At 45.6% G+C, this 15,550-nt stretch overlaps 1 protein-coding gene across 3 annotated transcripts in view; it reads left to right on the top strand.

The window, feature by feature from the left end:
- RNGTT (RNA guanylyltransferase and 5'-phosphatase) overlaps nt 1-15,550 on the top strand; it is a 1,800,355-nt gene that overhangs the window by 1,748,412 nt on the left and 36,393 nt on the right. For all 3 annotated transcript variants that reach the window (XM_078648288.1, XM_078648286.1, XM_078648287.1), the window contains one exon: nt 12,972-13,095. In XM_078648288.1, coding sequence (XP_078504414.1) covers nt 12,972-13,095 — 124 coding nt within the window. The remainder of the gene's footprint in view (nt 1-12,971; nt 13,096-15,550) is intronic.

Raw genomic sequence — 15,550 nt, forward strand, 5'->3', positions numbered from 1 at the left:
ACTCAACCCTAACGCAAAATGTGGGCCTCAATGGACATGTGACTCTTACACCTTGTAACCCTCACTATTTTATGTAACCATCTTGTACATTGATATACACATCTATAGAATTTATTATCGATGTATAATGTAAGTGTGATGTAAAACAAATAAAACAAAATAGTGGGATTTAAATTATTTATGCCTCGCTCAAATATTTGTGAAGCGATAAAACGCTGTGGGCCTTTGTTTCCCCTCTCTTGAATTTGCATCTAGGTGCGTGGCTCAGATAACTCCCAGTCAGGATAGTGGAACAAAAGGAGGCCTGATGGCCCCTTAAATTTGGCCTTCATTGTGGGCCCAGGTGAAGTCTAAAAAATTAAAGCCCCCGTGCCGCCTGCACTGGCTGCTCGAAACAAAAACAGACAGGTTGCATGTGCTGCTGAATGAGTCCCCGTGTCTGAGAATTGTACCAAGACAAGTTCAGCATATTTCAGTGTGGCCCACTTCTTACGGGGTGGACGGTGTCTATCCTGTGAAAATAGTGGGTGGACCCCCAACTTGTGCCCTGGCTACTAGTGGGCCTGCAGCACTGATTGTGCCACCCACGCAGTAGCCCTTTAAATATGGCTCAGGCCTTTCACTACAGAGCCTGTATGTGCAGTTTAAAATTGCCATTTCTACCTGGCAAGTTAATCTACTTGCCAGGCCCAACTCTTCCTTTTTATTACATGTCAGTCACTTCTAAGGTAGGCCTTAGGCAGCAGCCTCACAGGCAGGGTGCCGTGTATTTGAAAAGTAGGACATATACTTTTAAGTTTTACATGTCCTGGTAGTGAAATACTCTTAAATTTGTATTTCACTGCTGCAAGACCTATCTCTCCCATAGGTTGACATTGAGATTTCCTAAAACATATTTTAAGTGTAATTTGCAATTGGGAGTAGATAGAGATGTGGAGCTTGGTGTCTCTGGACTCACCATTTAAAATCAGAACTCATGTTGAAGTCAGATTTTAAATTTTATGTCTGAAAATGCCACTTTTAGAAACTGGTCATTTTCTTACATTAATCGTTCTGTGCCTCTGCCTGTCTCTGAATACACATCTGAGTTGGATGACAGCTGGGCTCTCTTCATTTCCTCTAGATAGTCATACTAAGGGAGCTGGGGTGTGACATTTGCATCCTGATGGGTCATCAGCAGGTTGATGGGCCTTCCTGAGGTAGATTGAGAGGGAGGAGCGGGTATTTGCACCTTAGTAGAGCTGTGACTGGCCCCACACAAAGTGCTGCATACCCCCTTGTAGTGAGTCTGGAGCCAGGGCAAGAAAGGCATGGAACTTGTGATCTTCAAAGGCCTCATTTGGGTAGAAGTACTGGACCGCTGACACCACCAAATCAGAACTCTACTGGAACCAAGGATATTCTGCCTGGAAGAAGAGCTGCTGTTCTACAGGAGGGACTGCCACTTGCAATGCTGTGTTGGCCTGCTGTCTGCTGATTGTTGTGACAGCCACTTTGCTACCTGCTCTGCTATGTTGGCTTACTGCTTCTTGCCTGGGAGTGAGAGAGACTGGACCTGCTCTCTACATCCTTGTACCCAAGATTCTCGAAGGGCTTGTTGGCTTGCCTTCCTGTTTTCTGAAGTCTCAGGGACACACAAGACTTCTTGATACTCTGCTGGTGCTGCTGGACTCTGCAATTTGTGAGTCTACCCTTGCCTGTGGTGCCCCCTCCAGTTCTGGGTCTCGGAAGTGGGTTCTGCAGCTGGTTTCTTCTAAAATCGATGCAGTAAACCTTTTGCGCCAATCGTAACTGACACAGTTTCCTCCAACGCAGTGCTGATTTGATGACAACGCGGGTCCCAACTGCGAGGTTCGACGACGCAGCACTAAACCTTCAACACCATCTACGAGGCTCGATGACGACGCAGCGGAGATCCTTCAACATCATCTGCAAGGTTGACCTGACTGCGTGTAAAAGACAGACCAATCATGCTGTCAACGTTGACACTTTGCTCCATACAAGGTACTTTTTCAGCAGACACCGCGTGAGTTCTGAAGCCGGCCTGCCCTCCATCGCAGTTGGCCTGAACTTTGGAATTGTACCAGTTTCTTGAGACCCTAAATAACCTTTTCACCGTTAGTGACTTCTAAGCACTGTTTTTGCACTTAATCTCTACAAAGTCATATCTCAAGTTCTTCTTATTGGATTTTTGTCATTTTGGCCTTTCTTTACTCAGATAAATATTAACTATTTCCTAAACTGATGTGGAGTCTATTTGTGGTGTTTGCACCGTGTTACTTTGATTTAAGTGTTGCACAAATGCATTACACATTGCCTCTTAAGTTAAGCCTGACTGCTAAATGCCAAGCCAGAGAGTGAGCACAAGTTAATTTACGGTGCGTATCTGACTTACCCTGACTAGGATTGTGGCTCCTGGACAGGGTGTATACTTTGCCAACCAAAAACCTCAATTTCTAACAGTACCTTTGCCAGTGAACAAGTTAGTGTCTCCCAAACGCTAGTGGCATTTGTGGCGCTATCTGCAGGAACACAAATTTAGATTTGTGAATACCCACAAAAATTTCAACTTTTTGGATGTCCACTTCTTTTCCATTTACATTTTCTCAACCCTCACTGGGAACACCTGTGCTGTCACTCCTTCCTTCTGATGAGCAGAAGCTGTGTAGCCATTTTCAGCCCTCCTATCAAAGGTGACCTTTTTTAGAAAGTATAAGACATTATATGTTGTCTATCATATGTGGTGGGGGGGTTAATGGTGTAGTGTGTCACCTTAGACATTTCCACCTGTTGGCATGCATACATGGTACATTATTGCATTAAGTCGTGTGTGCATAATAAAGCACTTTTGGCATCAATATGCACGCTGTCTGTGATGCCGGGGGCTGCTTCACTGATTTGTTCACTAGCTTTCCTGGAAGCACACAAAACAGCTTATTTATTTAATTTTTTATTTAGGAAGTTTTATATAGCACTAGCCAGGCCGTAAGGTATCGGAGAGCTTCACATAATTACTGAGCGGAGCAAAAGAAAGCAAACAAAGCAGAGAAAAATACTGTACAGTCCAATGAGACATTCAGGGTACGAATCACAGTAGGAGGAAGAGGGAGAGATCCATTACAGGGTTTTGGCCGTCCCCATCCGGGCGGGGAGCAGAATCTCTTAAGACACTCCAGGCTGATCCTATCTGATAGTTAAGGAGCGATCAAGGAACAGGATTTGGAGCTGACTTTTGAATTTAGAGAAGGAAGGAATAGTTCTGATGTGGGGGGTGGGGGATAGAGTTCCAAATTGTGGGTGCATTATCGGCAAGGGACCGGTCCCTGGTTTTTTGTTTTCGAGTTTTTAGTGGGATCAGAAGTAAGGTGTTAGAGCTTCTAAGGTTCCTGTTCTGACCTGCTTTGTTAAGTTTGGACGCCAGATATTCAGGTTTGCCTGTGTGAAGGGCTTTGTGGGTGAGGCAGGCTGTTCTAAAGTTTGCCCGCAATTCTAGTGGTAACCATTTGCATTCTATTAGTGCCGGAGAGATGTGGTCAAATTTCTTTAGTCCAGTGACCATTCTGGCAGCCGCGTTGAGGGTTGTTTTCCGAGGAGCAAGATGAATTTTGGGTATTCCAGAGAGGATTGCATTACCATAATCAAGCTGAATCCTCACCTTGTATCACAAAAAATACAGCCTCTGCCATCAACCAAATGATAGTGCTTAGGAAGAACTAATCAGAGGACTGTTCCTACCAAAATTCATCATGGAATTAAAAGAAATAGCCCTCTCTCCATCTTCCTTTCTTCATTGTATGGATCTCCACCCTCCAGATGCAGGAAATTAACTTCGACTATCTGGGAAGCTGCCCTCATCTTTCATCTTGTGCCTTGCTAAATCAGAGGCATCAGCGGCGTCCAAAATGGATCCGACTGGCTTCACTAGTCACTCACAGAGTCCTACTACTGTGTATTTGCTTCACTCAGACCACACGCATACACATTTCAGGGTAGTCATGTAACAATAGAACACACAGCAGTAGTACGTATGCCACACTCTGTGACACAGATAAAATGATCTGGTCAATTACAAAACAAAGTATGCCGCCACCATCACTTCATATGCTACATACAGGACAGGGACAGTAGTCCTCTGGCTAGTATGAGAGCATGCTTGGTGGACCGCCACAGGACTGGTCTAGCACCTTGTAACGGGAGGGACAAGCCTAGGCCTCTAAGGTAAGCACATGCTTAAATTAGCATGACCCTAAGACCAATATAAAAATAGGATACAAAATACATACACAGTCTGAGACAGAGGTCAGGGTACACCATGCATGGGGCATTCCCATCCCAACAATAACTTATTGTAAATATACTTTCTCCCTGATATTTCCGAAGGTGTAAAAAAAAATTGCTCTTCCACCTCCAAGTTTAACTTTCACCCATGTCCCCAGCTGTGCAATACTGGTAATACTTCTGTTTGTGGTGGTTGACGTGGTGAGTTTGTATGTGTCATAGGAGAATTCACATCAGGCTCTATGGCTGGTTTGGCTGTACATACTTTGGCCCTGAATATATACATTGGCACTTGTTTATTATTGCCTTTGTCACCTTCATGGTCAAGGAATGTTTGCCATGTCTTAGTAAAATTTCACAATGTGTATCCAAGGCACAGTTCTGCTTGTCAACTATCTAAGTGGATTATTTTGGATGGTTTGTAATCTTGCGCTGTTGTCCACATTTCATTATATACATAGTGGACTGCTGTTGGAAAATGTGATCCTCCCAGAGCAGGCGTCTCCAACCTTTTATGTAGTGAGAGCTACTTGTGATCATTGAAAATCATTGTGAGCTACTGAAGGTGAAGCAGCTTGCGCAGTGCTGCCAAACACTCCGTGCCCAGCTTATTGATGTTAAGGCTAATGTCCGTAGAGCCAGATACTATAGTTTGAGCAAAATACTTTGACTTGGGACACTTAGACAGGTCTGCCATGTGTGTCAGTGAGAGTGTGATCTTTGGTTCTGTATGAACATTTGTGTATATGGGTGAAGGACATACAGTTCGAGATTTGTGGCACCGTTACATGTATAACACAAACATACAACATTTTTTTTTTATACGAGAAATTTAAAGTGCAGAAAAATGTTCTGCACAAATGTTTATGTACTTCTCACTTATAAATATGTCACAGTGTCTACTGGTTACTGGGCGCAAGAGACCTTCTGTTGTAATTGTGACATTTTGAAATGGAAGACAAATAAACTGAATAGTTATAAGTTCATTTTCTCTCATTTAAAAGCATTCAGAAACATTATTTTGTTCTTGCTCCAATATTGAGTTGACAATCCAATTCCAAAAATTCTTTATTTCGGTCATATAGACCATAAAAGAGACAGTAAAAAACAACACATACAATAAAATACACATTATATTTAAGAGAAATACATGTTATAAAATACTCCATCCCGGCGTGGGAATAATTAAGACACTAAAAGTTCAAGAGGGTTCAGCAGATATTTTTTTCCTGATCAACCATATAGCCATAAGAAATTTCGAGACGGCAAACACAATGTGACCCAAGGTACTGGTTTTCAAAATCCTGTATGCCTGTGCATACTCTCTGAACCCTAGGTTTTTACAAAGTGGTGCTATCCAGCGTTTCCTGGGCCTTTGGTAGGCGAGGCACACAAACAAAATGTGAAGGTCGTCTTCCAAGTGGGTTTTACAGCAGGGACAAGATTTATCGGCCGTGTTAGACCACTTGGATGTAAAAGTTTTAGTAGGCAGTGTGCCAAGCCTCCATTGAACAAAGAGTTTTCTCGCCAGGATGGGAAAAATAAAATCCATAAAAGGTTCAAAAGTGTATGAATTTTTGGATTCTAAAAATCGCAAAGTGAGGGTGCCACTGTATTGAGCGTTTACCAAAAGTGCAAGGGACCTGTCCTTAAAAAATTTTGACAGGGCTTTGCGCGAGATTGCTTGGCAGCCTCGCGCTGGGTCCTCCCAAAGGTCACGGAGATTCATTGCAATCAGTTCGTTTTTCACAGAGACAAGCCAAGGAATTTTTCCACCACAATTGAGGCTCATGACGTGGGTAAGGTCCTCCCTATAATGGTGCAGTTCATTCGTAGACCAGAGCCTGTGCCAGAACTTCACTGGTTTGGACACAAGCTCCTCTGCAATAGGGGGGAGCCCCAGGTCCATTCTCAAGGGCAAAAGTGGCGTTGCACGTGGAAGAGCCAATAAGCGCCTTAAAAAACTGTTTTCAACTGTAGACAAGTCCTTCGCCGCTTTATGCCCCCAAAGTTCACTGCCATAGATGGCCGCTGCCTTGGCCTGGGACCTGTAGGTTTCGAGGGCCGGGCTCACAGGCTTAAAGGACGAAGAATTGGCCACCTTCAGAATTGCACCGGTCAGTTGAGACAGTTTTACCCTTGAGCGTACTATCTGGTGGTCCCAAGATAAGTTTTCCTGTAATGTTACCCCCAGATATATGAAGGTGGACACCCTCTCGAGGCTGACCGTCCCCAGGGTAGGATTAGGCCTTGTTTTAGTGGGTGGATTAAAGATCATATATTTTGTCTTCTCTGTGTTTATCTCCAACCCGTGCTGAGCACAGAAAAGTCCAAATCCATCCAGGATCCTCTGAATCCCCATGGGGGGTTTGGAAAGAAGGAGGGTATCGTCGGCAAACATAATTGCCGGTACCCTCCTTCCTGCCAGGCAAGGGGCGTCGTTGTTATTGACATTTTCCAGGTGGGAGATGACATGGTTGATGTACAAACAAAACAGGGTTGGTGCCAAGACACAACCCTGCCTCACCCCTCGAGAAACGGGGAACCTGGATGACAATTTGCCATCTTTCCCACACCTGACCTGCGCATAGTTGTTCTCATGCAGCCTGACTAAAATGTTAAGTAGCTGGGGGGGAACTCCCAGCTTTTCCAGCACCTCCCACAGCTTTCTGCGCGGGACTAGGTCAAAGGCTGACCTCAGGTCCACGAAGACCATGTACAGTCTTCCCCCCTCGATCATCACGGTCTTCCAGTAAAGGAGGACGAGGCGGAAGATCTGGTCCATGGTCGACGTGTTCTTCCTGAAGCCAGCCTGCAGAGGACTCAGGATGTCATTGTCCTCTACCCAGTCTAATAGATGGTTCAAAATAAGACGCGCAAAGAGCTTTTGGGGGACGTCTATAAGGCTGATTGGCCTATAATTTGTTGGGTTCAGAGGGGAACCTTTCTTGTGGATTGGCACTATTTCGGCCCCTAACCAAGAGGGAGGAACCACCATACCTCCTAGTATAGCGTTAAATAGAATGAGAAGGTACGGGGCCCAGATATCGGGATGGTGCCTAAACAGATCACCGGGTAACTTGTCCAACCCCGGTGCCTTCCCCAAGGCCAGACACTCCAATGCTGTCTTCACCTCACCTAGAGAAAATTCCAGGGCCGTATCTGAGGGGCAGGGAAACTCCGCCGCCAACCCATCGGGCCATAGTGTGGTTGCATGGTATAATGCTCCGAAGTGGGCCTCCCAAATAGAGGGGGCAATATTAGGCTCTACAGCAGACGTGAGCACCCCTGTACCGTTATTAACCAGAGCCCAGAACTTCCTAGAGTCTCTGCACTTCAGGGCTTCAAACAGTTCCTGCCAGTGGTTCCAATCCCACTCAGCCCTAGCGCTGGCCACTGCTGACTTGTACTCCCTCCTCAGGGTTGCAACCCTCTCCCTATCACTACCTTCTTTGATGGCTGAAAGTAGATCGGATTTGATTTTCCTACAGTTAGGAGTGTACCAAGTCGCAATACGGGTAACTTTCCTTCTTGAGGGCACCTCCGGGTTAAAAACATCTGCAAGGTCCCTGACCAAAGTCTGATGGATGCCAGAAAGTCTCTCATTATAGTCAAAGAGTCTAGGTTGACTAATGAGAGCATCCACCTCCTGAAACATGGGGAGTGCTATACCATATAACTTATTCATGGCATTTTCATTATTGACCAGCTTCCCCCATTTCACCCGTCGCCTACTTGTAGTGAGGAGTATGTCCCCCTGGTCACCTCCGGCGTCAGTGGCTGCCAGCCCTACCGCGGACGTTGGGTGCTGAATTTCCAAGAAGAGAGAATTATGATCACTATCTGTTCTTGATACCACTTTGAAGTCTTGCACTTTAGGCCATAAGGATATATCAATAAAAATATAATCCAGCCTGGACTCGTGCCCCTTTCTATTAAATGTGCACACCGATGGAGTATCGGAGGGAGTGCGCCCATTACACGCCCTCAGTGCAAAGTTCAAAGTGAGGGAGGTGAGTTGTATTGCCAACGGGGACCCTGCTTTGGGGTGAGGTGAGGAGGAGGGGGGAACTCCCCAGTAATCATCCTCAGCTGTGAATGGTCCCTCCATTAGACCCTCGAGTGGTTCAAAGTGGCAATTGAAGTCCCCTCCCATCACTAATTTCAGGTCAGCTGGTAGTTGACCTAGAAAGGATGAGAGTTCGACTAAGGTGGAAGATTCATTGCCCACAGCAACTGGTCGAGAGTAGACATTTACAATTGCCCAGGACCCTTTACCAGGCCAGTTGAGGAGAACACACTGGATGTCCTGGGAGAGAGTATCCATACTTTCCACCTGACACCCAATGTGGCTCGCCACCCAGATTGCCAAACCGCCCGAAGGTCTCCCCCTGCCATTCCACTTTGCCGGGATTTCATAAATATCGTACCCCCTCATAAAATGCGGTTCCCTTGCCCACGTCTCCTGTAGGAGAAGAATGTCACTCCCATCGACCAGGGTCTCCCACTCCGGAGTACCCACCTTATTCATAATGCCCGCCACGTTCCATGACAGTATAACCAGCCCTGAGCCTCGGGGTTGCAGGGAGACTTCACTTAGTGCTAAGCCTTGGGGTTGGAGGGACACTTCGCTTAGTGCGGGCACGGTATCGCATATGTGCATTGCCAAAACGCCCAACCCAGGTGAGGTGGGCGACAAGATCGATAGTACAGCACGCTCCTCCAGTTGCGATGTGGGGACAGAGCTTAAGTGGAATGGTTCCTGTACTTGCACTTGGGTACCTCCCTCAGAGATCCCCCCCTCATTGGAAAGAGCCTGGGTCTTTACCTCAGCTGCAGGGTGGGGAAAGTCCGCCCCTCTAACTGAGACCGCATGGGGAGATTTTACAGAGTGTTTTGGTATAGCTCCCCATTGTGGTCAGTCTACATGGTCCAGGCAAGAAAATCTGTTCTGGTGAACAAAGTTACCAAGAGCGGGGATTGAGTTATGCTTCGGTCTGTACCGTGAGCCATCAATTGCGAAGCCCACTCTAGTCCAGCTCTGCTCCCTCCCCGTGGGTAAGTTGGTCACATGTGGATAGAAATCTGAGAGGGACACTAGATCTATATTAGACTTATCCGGCCTTGCCAGCCAGTTGCAGATGTAGGGAGCAACTAGTGGGCTTTTAAAGCTAATTATAACACAGTCCCCAGCCCTATTCTTGGGAGTGACTCCAATCCATGGAATCCTTCTAACCATTAGAACATCTCCTTTGATATTGGGGGGGAGGGGTCTGTTAATATTGAGCCAACTAATTACCTTATTACGAAGTGAGTCCTGTGGCTCTCTGGTGCCACCAGTGAGCTCAGGAACTCCCACCATTATTGCCGTATAGGGCACTGCCTCCGGGGGCAGATTAACCACCCTACGCCTGGTATTAGGACTGGTAGTATGACCAAAAGGTACATTAGTGTCGCGCCCCACACTCCTTGGTTCAGGTGCTACTGGTGGCTTAGATCTTCTTGGTGCGGGGATAGGGGGCCTACGGGTTTGTAAAGGAGGAAGTGGGGGGGCATGGTTGACTGTAGTGCTATGTAGTACCCCAGTCTGGGCCTGTGTGCATGTTTCAACAGTAAGAGGACCATTCCCCCCAGGTTCTCGAGGAGCCAGCTGTGCGCTTGCACCCAACCCCCCACCAGAAGTGTTTCGCAAATGCGCATTTTCTATAGCTGTGAGTCTCGCGTCTATAGAGTCTAATTTTATAGATAACGGTTCCAACAAGTTCTTAAAGATGACCGTAAGTGAACTAATTAGAGCATCTGAAGGGTTGGGTGGGGGCCCCCCAAATATAAATGGCCCCAAGCACCCTGGTTCAGCTGTGACATGAGGTGAATCTGGTTGGTCAGTCTCAAAGCCCAAACCGATACTATCAGAAGATGCCGACATATCCGTGCTGGCATCCAGTATTGGAATAGTCGTATCCACTTTAGCCCTTTTTGAGCCTGTTATCTCTCTTGACCTTTTCCTTTTCGGTGGGTGAGTCCTTCCACGACCTACAGAGTCTGTTGACAGTAAGGCCTGACCCTCCTCCAAAGACTCAATTGATTCCACACAGTTCACATACGGAGTGGTTTCCACTACCCCGGAAGGACACAAGGGCTGACTGTCCCTTGGTTGAGTTGTCGGGGTCCTAAGTTGTTGGAGCACTGACTCAATTGTCTCATCAATGCTATCCAGGAGTGATAGATGAGTGTTATGGAGGATTATTGGAGTACTGGCATCAGTTGACGGAGAAACTAGGATTTCCTGAGACAGATTTTCGGTAATCGCCTCAAGCAGTGTATCTGGCACTGTGGAACTTTTCTTGGCCGCAGCGCTGGCCTTAGGGAAGAAATTTTCAAGAGTGTTAGCATGCTGTTGGGCAGACTTAATCCGGGATCCTCTGAAAGCCATGGAGAAGATTCAAGCAGGAAGGGCAAGTATAGGAAGAGGCCAGGAGTCAGAGGGGTGGCCCGGTCCGGTCTCTTCCGGCCTCTAACGGCCTAAAACGGCCCGCTCTTTGCCCGGTCTTCGCCCCGGGCTGCGTCCCGCGCTGCGGGAGGAGGAAAGGAAGAAATAGGGGGCGTGAAGGGCGGGGCCAGCAGGGAGAGCGGACCGGAAGGTGATGGACGGTCTCGCAGGGACTCCTGGCTCCTGGAGTCCCTGCACGCTCGCAGCCCCACTAGCGCCTCTCACCCGCAGCCAACAACAGCAACCAAGCCTTCCTTGATGTGCCCTGAGCCCCTCTGCGCGACGCGGCACCCGCGGAGCGGGTGCGGCGAGATGTGGACGTTGACGGATGGGCGCCGCTGACGTCCCGGTCAGTTTCAGTAAGGCTCCGTGTAAAAACAAGTGACCCACAGGAAAGGCAGTGGCGGGAGATTTAAAAATCCTCAGCAGGGCGGGGGGCGGGGCCAGCAGGGAGAGCGGACCGGAAGGTGATGGACGGTCTCGCAGGGACTCCTGGCTCCTGGAGTCCCTGCACGCTCGCAGCCCCACTAGCGCCTCTCACCCGCAGCCAACAACAGTAACCAAGCCTTCCTTGATGTGCCCTGAGCCCCTCTGCGCGACGCGGCACCCGCGGAGCGGGTGCGGCGAGATGTGGACGTTGACGGATGGGCGCCGCTGACGTCCCGGTCAGTTTCAGTAAGGCTCCGTGTAAAAACAAGTTGACAATCACTTTTATTTAAAAGTTAAATATCTCAGTGCTAGTGTCCTTGAAGAGAGTGGCAGTAAGGTAGCCCCATATCCAGCAGCTGAAATCTAAGTTAACAAGTCAATCAAAGGCTAACAGTGGTATTTGATGCAAAATACATTAGTGCAGAGGCATACATAAATAACCCAAAACACATAAATAAAAAAAAGCATACATTTGAAGCAACATATAAAAGTACAAATGATGATACACAGTATTGGATTGTATGTATCTGTTCAAAGAGTGACCTGTTCGACGGATGGTGGAGTGCTGAATTGCGGCTGCCAAGATGTCCCCTGATTAACATATAAAAGTAGCTCTTCCTATGGATGGATTACTAGACTTGTCACCCATATTGCATTATGTAATGTACAAATCCTGCATTTTCCGGGTTTATATTTATCTGGAAAAAAACTTCAAGTCTGATAAGGCAGTCAATTATTGCAGGCTTATCGGCCACCAATGTTCCTCCCCTAGACTACACATGAAAAGCTAAACCAGCAACACGCAGACTGAGTGACAGGGATATTGTAGATCCTAAGACGACACCATAGTGTCAGTTAACTCGTACACATACCTCAAGCCAGGTAATGCACATACCAGCATTTCAGATGGCAAGACCACGACATGGTGAAGATCTAGGCCTGCGCACAGCAAATAACACTAGAATTTGACAAACAATTCATTATGCAAAATCTTGCTTGCATCCATAGTATTGGGGGCTGTATTAAAAAAGAAATAGACTCTGTTCAGTAATAGGATCCTGGAAAATATGGCATGGAGGTACCCAAACCCGACAGTGATGTGAGGACATAGTAATGACAGTATTGCGCTATACAAATCATAACAACTGTGTTCTGAAAGGCTCATGCATACATGATTTGCTGCTACGGGAAAGTGTTGCGCTTTGTTTCAGTGGGGCATTCTACTTCCATCAGGAAGTGGCAATGCCCACAAATCCTGATTTGGTGAATCATGGTCTGCCGCCTGCACCCCAAGTGGCACTTTTTGCACATGTAAATTCATCTTGGATCCCAACAGTTTTGTGAATTGGGCACTCTAGTTAGCGGAATCTGAACTGGGGAGACTTCTGCTTTGCAGTCAATAAAAGCATACATTGTTTGCAGGCAACGCACTCGAGTTTGAAATATGATTCAAGCTAGCATAACTCAAGACCAGCTTCGAAACGTTAATTACATCAAAACTTGGCTTTCTACCATTCACACATCCAGAAGCAAGGACAATAATTATAATTAAGACGACCTTTGTAATGATTAATGTACTTTTTGCTGTAGGTTTTAATCGTAATGGCTTAGATTCTGTTCAAAACGTGAACTTTGTTCAGAATCAAGAGAGATGGTTCCTATAGCAGATAAACATATCATCTTTGTCAAAATTCACTTCTCATCCATATGTGTTTTATTTTGAAAATACTGAATTCACCATGAGTGTATCACTGATTCTTTTTTTTTTAACCAGGTGACAAGAGAACTGAAACAATACGACAACAAAATTATAGAGTGTAAATTTGAGAACAACAGCTGGGTCTTCATGCGACAAAGGGTAGACAAGAGCTTCCCAAATTCTTATGAAACTGCTCTAGGTAAGCAAAATAATTATATCCATCCTATAGTCTAATGTTGGTTGGAACGTTGCAGCTCTGACATTCACCTAAATTGGAAATAGTTTTCCCAGTTTTAGCATTCCAAGGTGAAACTGAATTTCTGCAATCTGGGTCAGACAAAGTAGACTTTTAGGCTCCTCTATGAATTGGGAAGTGGTTTATAGTTCATGAATTGGTATTGGTGTGCCTCGCTCTGTTATGATGCTTATGTAGTGTTTTAGGTCTCCTAACATATTTGTTGATTGGGATCTGTACTGTACGATTCAGATTATTGGGACTACATCTGTTACATGATAGATTAATTACGATACCTGGTAGCTCATCCCTCGTTGTGTATGGTAAAAAACAGGGTGCGCTATCAGGGATGGCTAAATGCTACGACTGGACATCATCAGTGTATTCCTGCCTGGTGTCTTCACAACATATTGGCATAACATACATAAAGGCACCTCCACCCCTAATAACCCATACCCTTTTCTCAAGCTTCTCTAGACAGACCCCTCCCATTTGGGCATAAACAAGAACTATTACTGTTTCTGTCATTGCCACCAGCTGAATCCCATCAGCTGAAAGAGAAATCAAGGCCACTGCACTCACCCAAATCTCAACACCAACTGTCCAAGAAATTGCACTCTCTTGATAGCAAAACATCCCAGGAATAGAAGCTCTGAGGCTTGATTTTTTTTTGTACGTTTTGTTCGTTTTCCATCACACGTAATTAATGCCCATTTTATTAGGGATTCTTTTGTCTTTGTTTTTAAACGTAATGGGTACACTGTTAAAGGCTTTATACGTTTAGCTCATAATACTAATCTTTCACCATGTTAATTGCCATTACTGGACACAGAACTGATCAGTACTTGTTATTGGCCTTTACCTGATTGAGCAGCAAGCAAACCCAACCAGGAATGGTAGGGATAATGACTACTGCATCTGACTGGTCCTCAGGTCCGTAATGAATCTGCTACCGTATTCGTAGAGACAGAATTATTCGTAGAGACAGAATTGGTTTAGTCTTTAGTAGATAGTGGGTGGCTCCTTCTAGAATTAATGTTGTTTATATTTTGATTGGTTTTTAATATGGAATGCATTTTTTTAAATCCTATGTGAGATGTTTGTTTGTTTTTTATTTTTCATGTATAAAATAACTGTAATGCATATCCATGTTTCTTTTATGGCAGTATAGCCGAAATAAAGAATTTTGACTTTGAATCTGCTACCTCCTTCTCTTGCCCCGTCTCCTGCCCCTCTGTTGTGACAGCTGTAACTGAAGGCCTCCACTGGCAGATGCAAAGTGTATTCCAACCAATCGTTCTACTCTTAACACACCAGTCAACAGCTAGTATTAACAAAGCCACATTTCAGGCCAGCACGTACGTTTTGGTATCAAAAACCCATTCCACACTCCTAACTTCTTCTAAAAGCTACTGTAATCAGTTCACATAGATTTTAATTTGCTCCAGTATTGGAACTTTCATAGATTCCCATGCTTTGTATCATCCCCCGTCATGGGAGCCTCGGTAGTATCACAACCATAGAAACAAAAGAGAAAAATAGGCCTAGGCCTCATTTCATTTGTATCCTATCCACCTCTTTGTGTAAAAGAGACCAAACTCCTGTAAGGACCAATCAGAATAGCCTCACCCTCTAGAACCTTCCTGAGAGAGCTCAGAGCCTCAGATTTTTCTACTTCACGTTGTGCTAGGGAGTCTCCACTGAGCTCTGCTCAGTTTTCTCAATCTTTGGTTATTTCTTCAATATTTCTGGAAATCAAGACATGTCTGACAAGGAGAAGAAGGCCTTATTCCGATCCTGTGCCTCTTGTGGGAAAAAACTACTTTTTGTGGAAGATAAGCATGACAACTGTATTTATTGCTTATACCCACACCACAAGGCCACAGACTGCAACATTTGTAGAACCTTCTCTACTAAGACACTTCGTGACAGAGAGAGTCGGCTTTTGACCTGGCTTCAAAAGATGAAGACTCGGAAGGAGGTGTCCTCATCAGATGAAGAGGATTCAACATCTCTAGCGTCCTCTCACAGATCCAGGAAGAGGGGTAGGTCTCCCCCTGGTTCTTCTTCAGATGAGCCCCCTCTTAAGGCCCCTCATAAGATCTCTGACAGGTCTGAGAGGGCTGGTCCCCTTCAATCTCCTCACGTAAGTGAAAAGGAGAGGCAGGGACAGGCTGCTGATTTGGTTACAGCCTCAAAGGACAACAAGCATTTGCAATGCAATAGGTCTCGCATTAGGAAAGTTTGAGCTATTGGTATTGTAAATGACATTTTTTTTATTTATGTGTTGGTTTTGAAAATAGCTAAATTAATAGCTTTGTCATTTACAATGCCAATAGTTTTAACTTTCACAAATGTGACACCTATAGCTTTTGTAATGCAATATGTGTTGTATTTTCACGAAAATCCAAGAACAGAA

Source organism: Lissotriton helveticus, chromosome 6 (assembly GCF_964261635.1).
Source record: "Lissotriton helveticus chromosome 6, aLisHel1.1, whole genome shotgun sequence".
Lineage (NCBI taxonomy): Eukaryota > Metazoa > Chordata > Amphibia > Caudata > Salamandridae > Lissotriton > Lissotriton helveticus.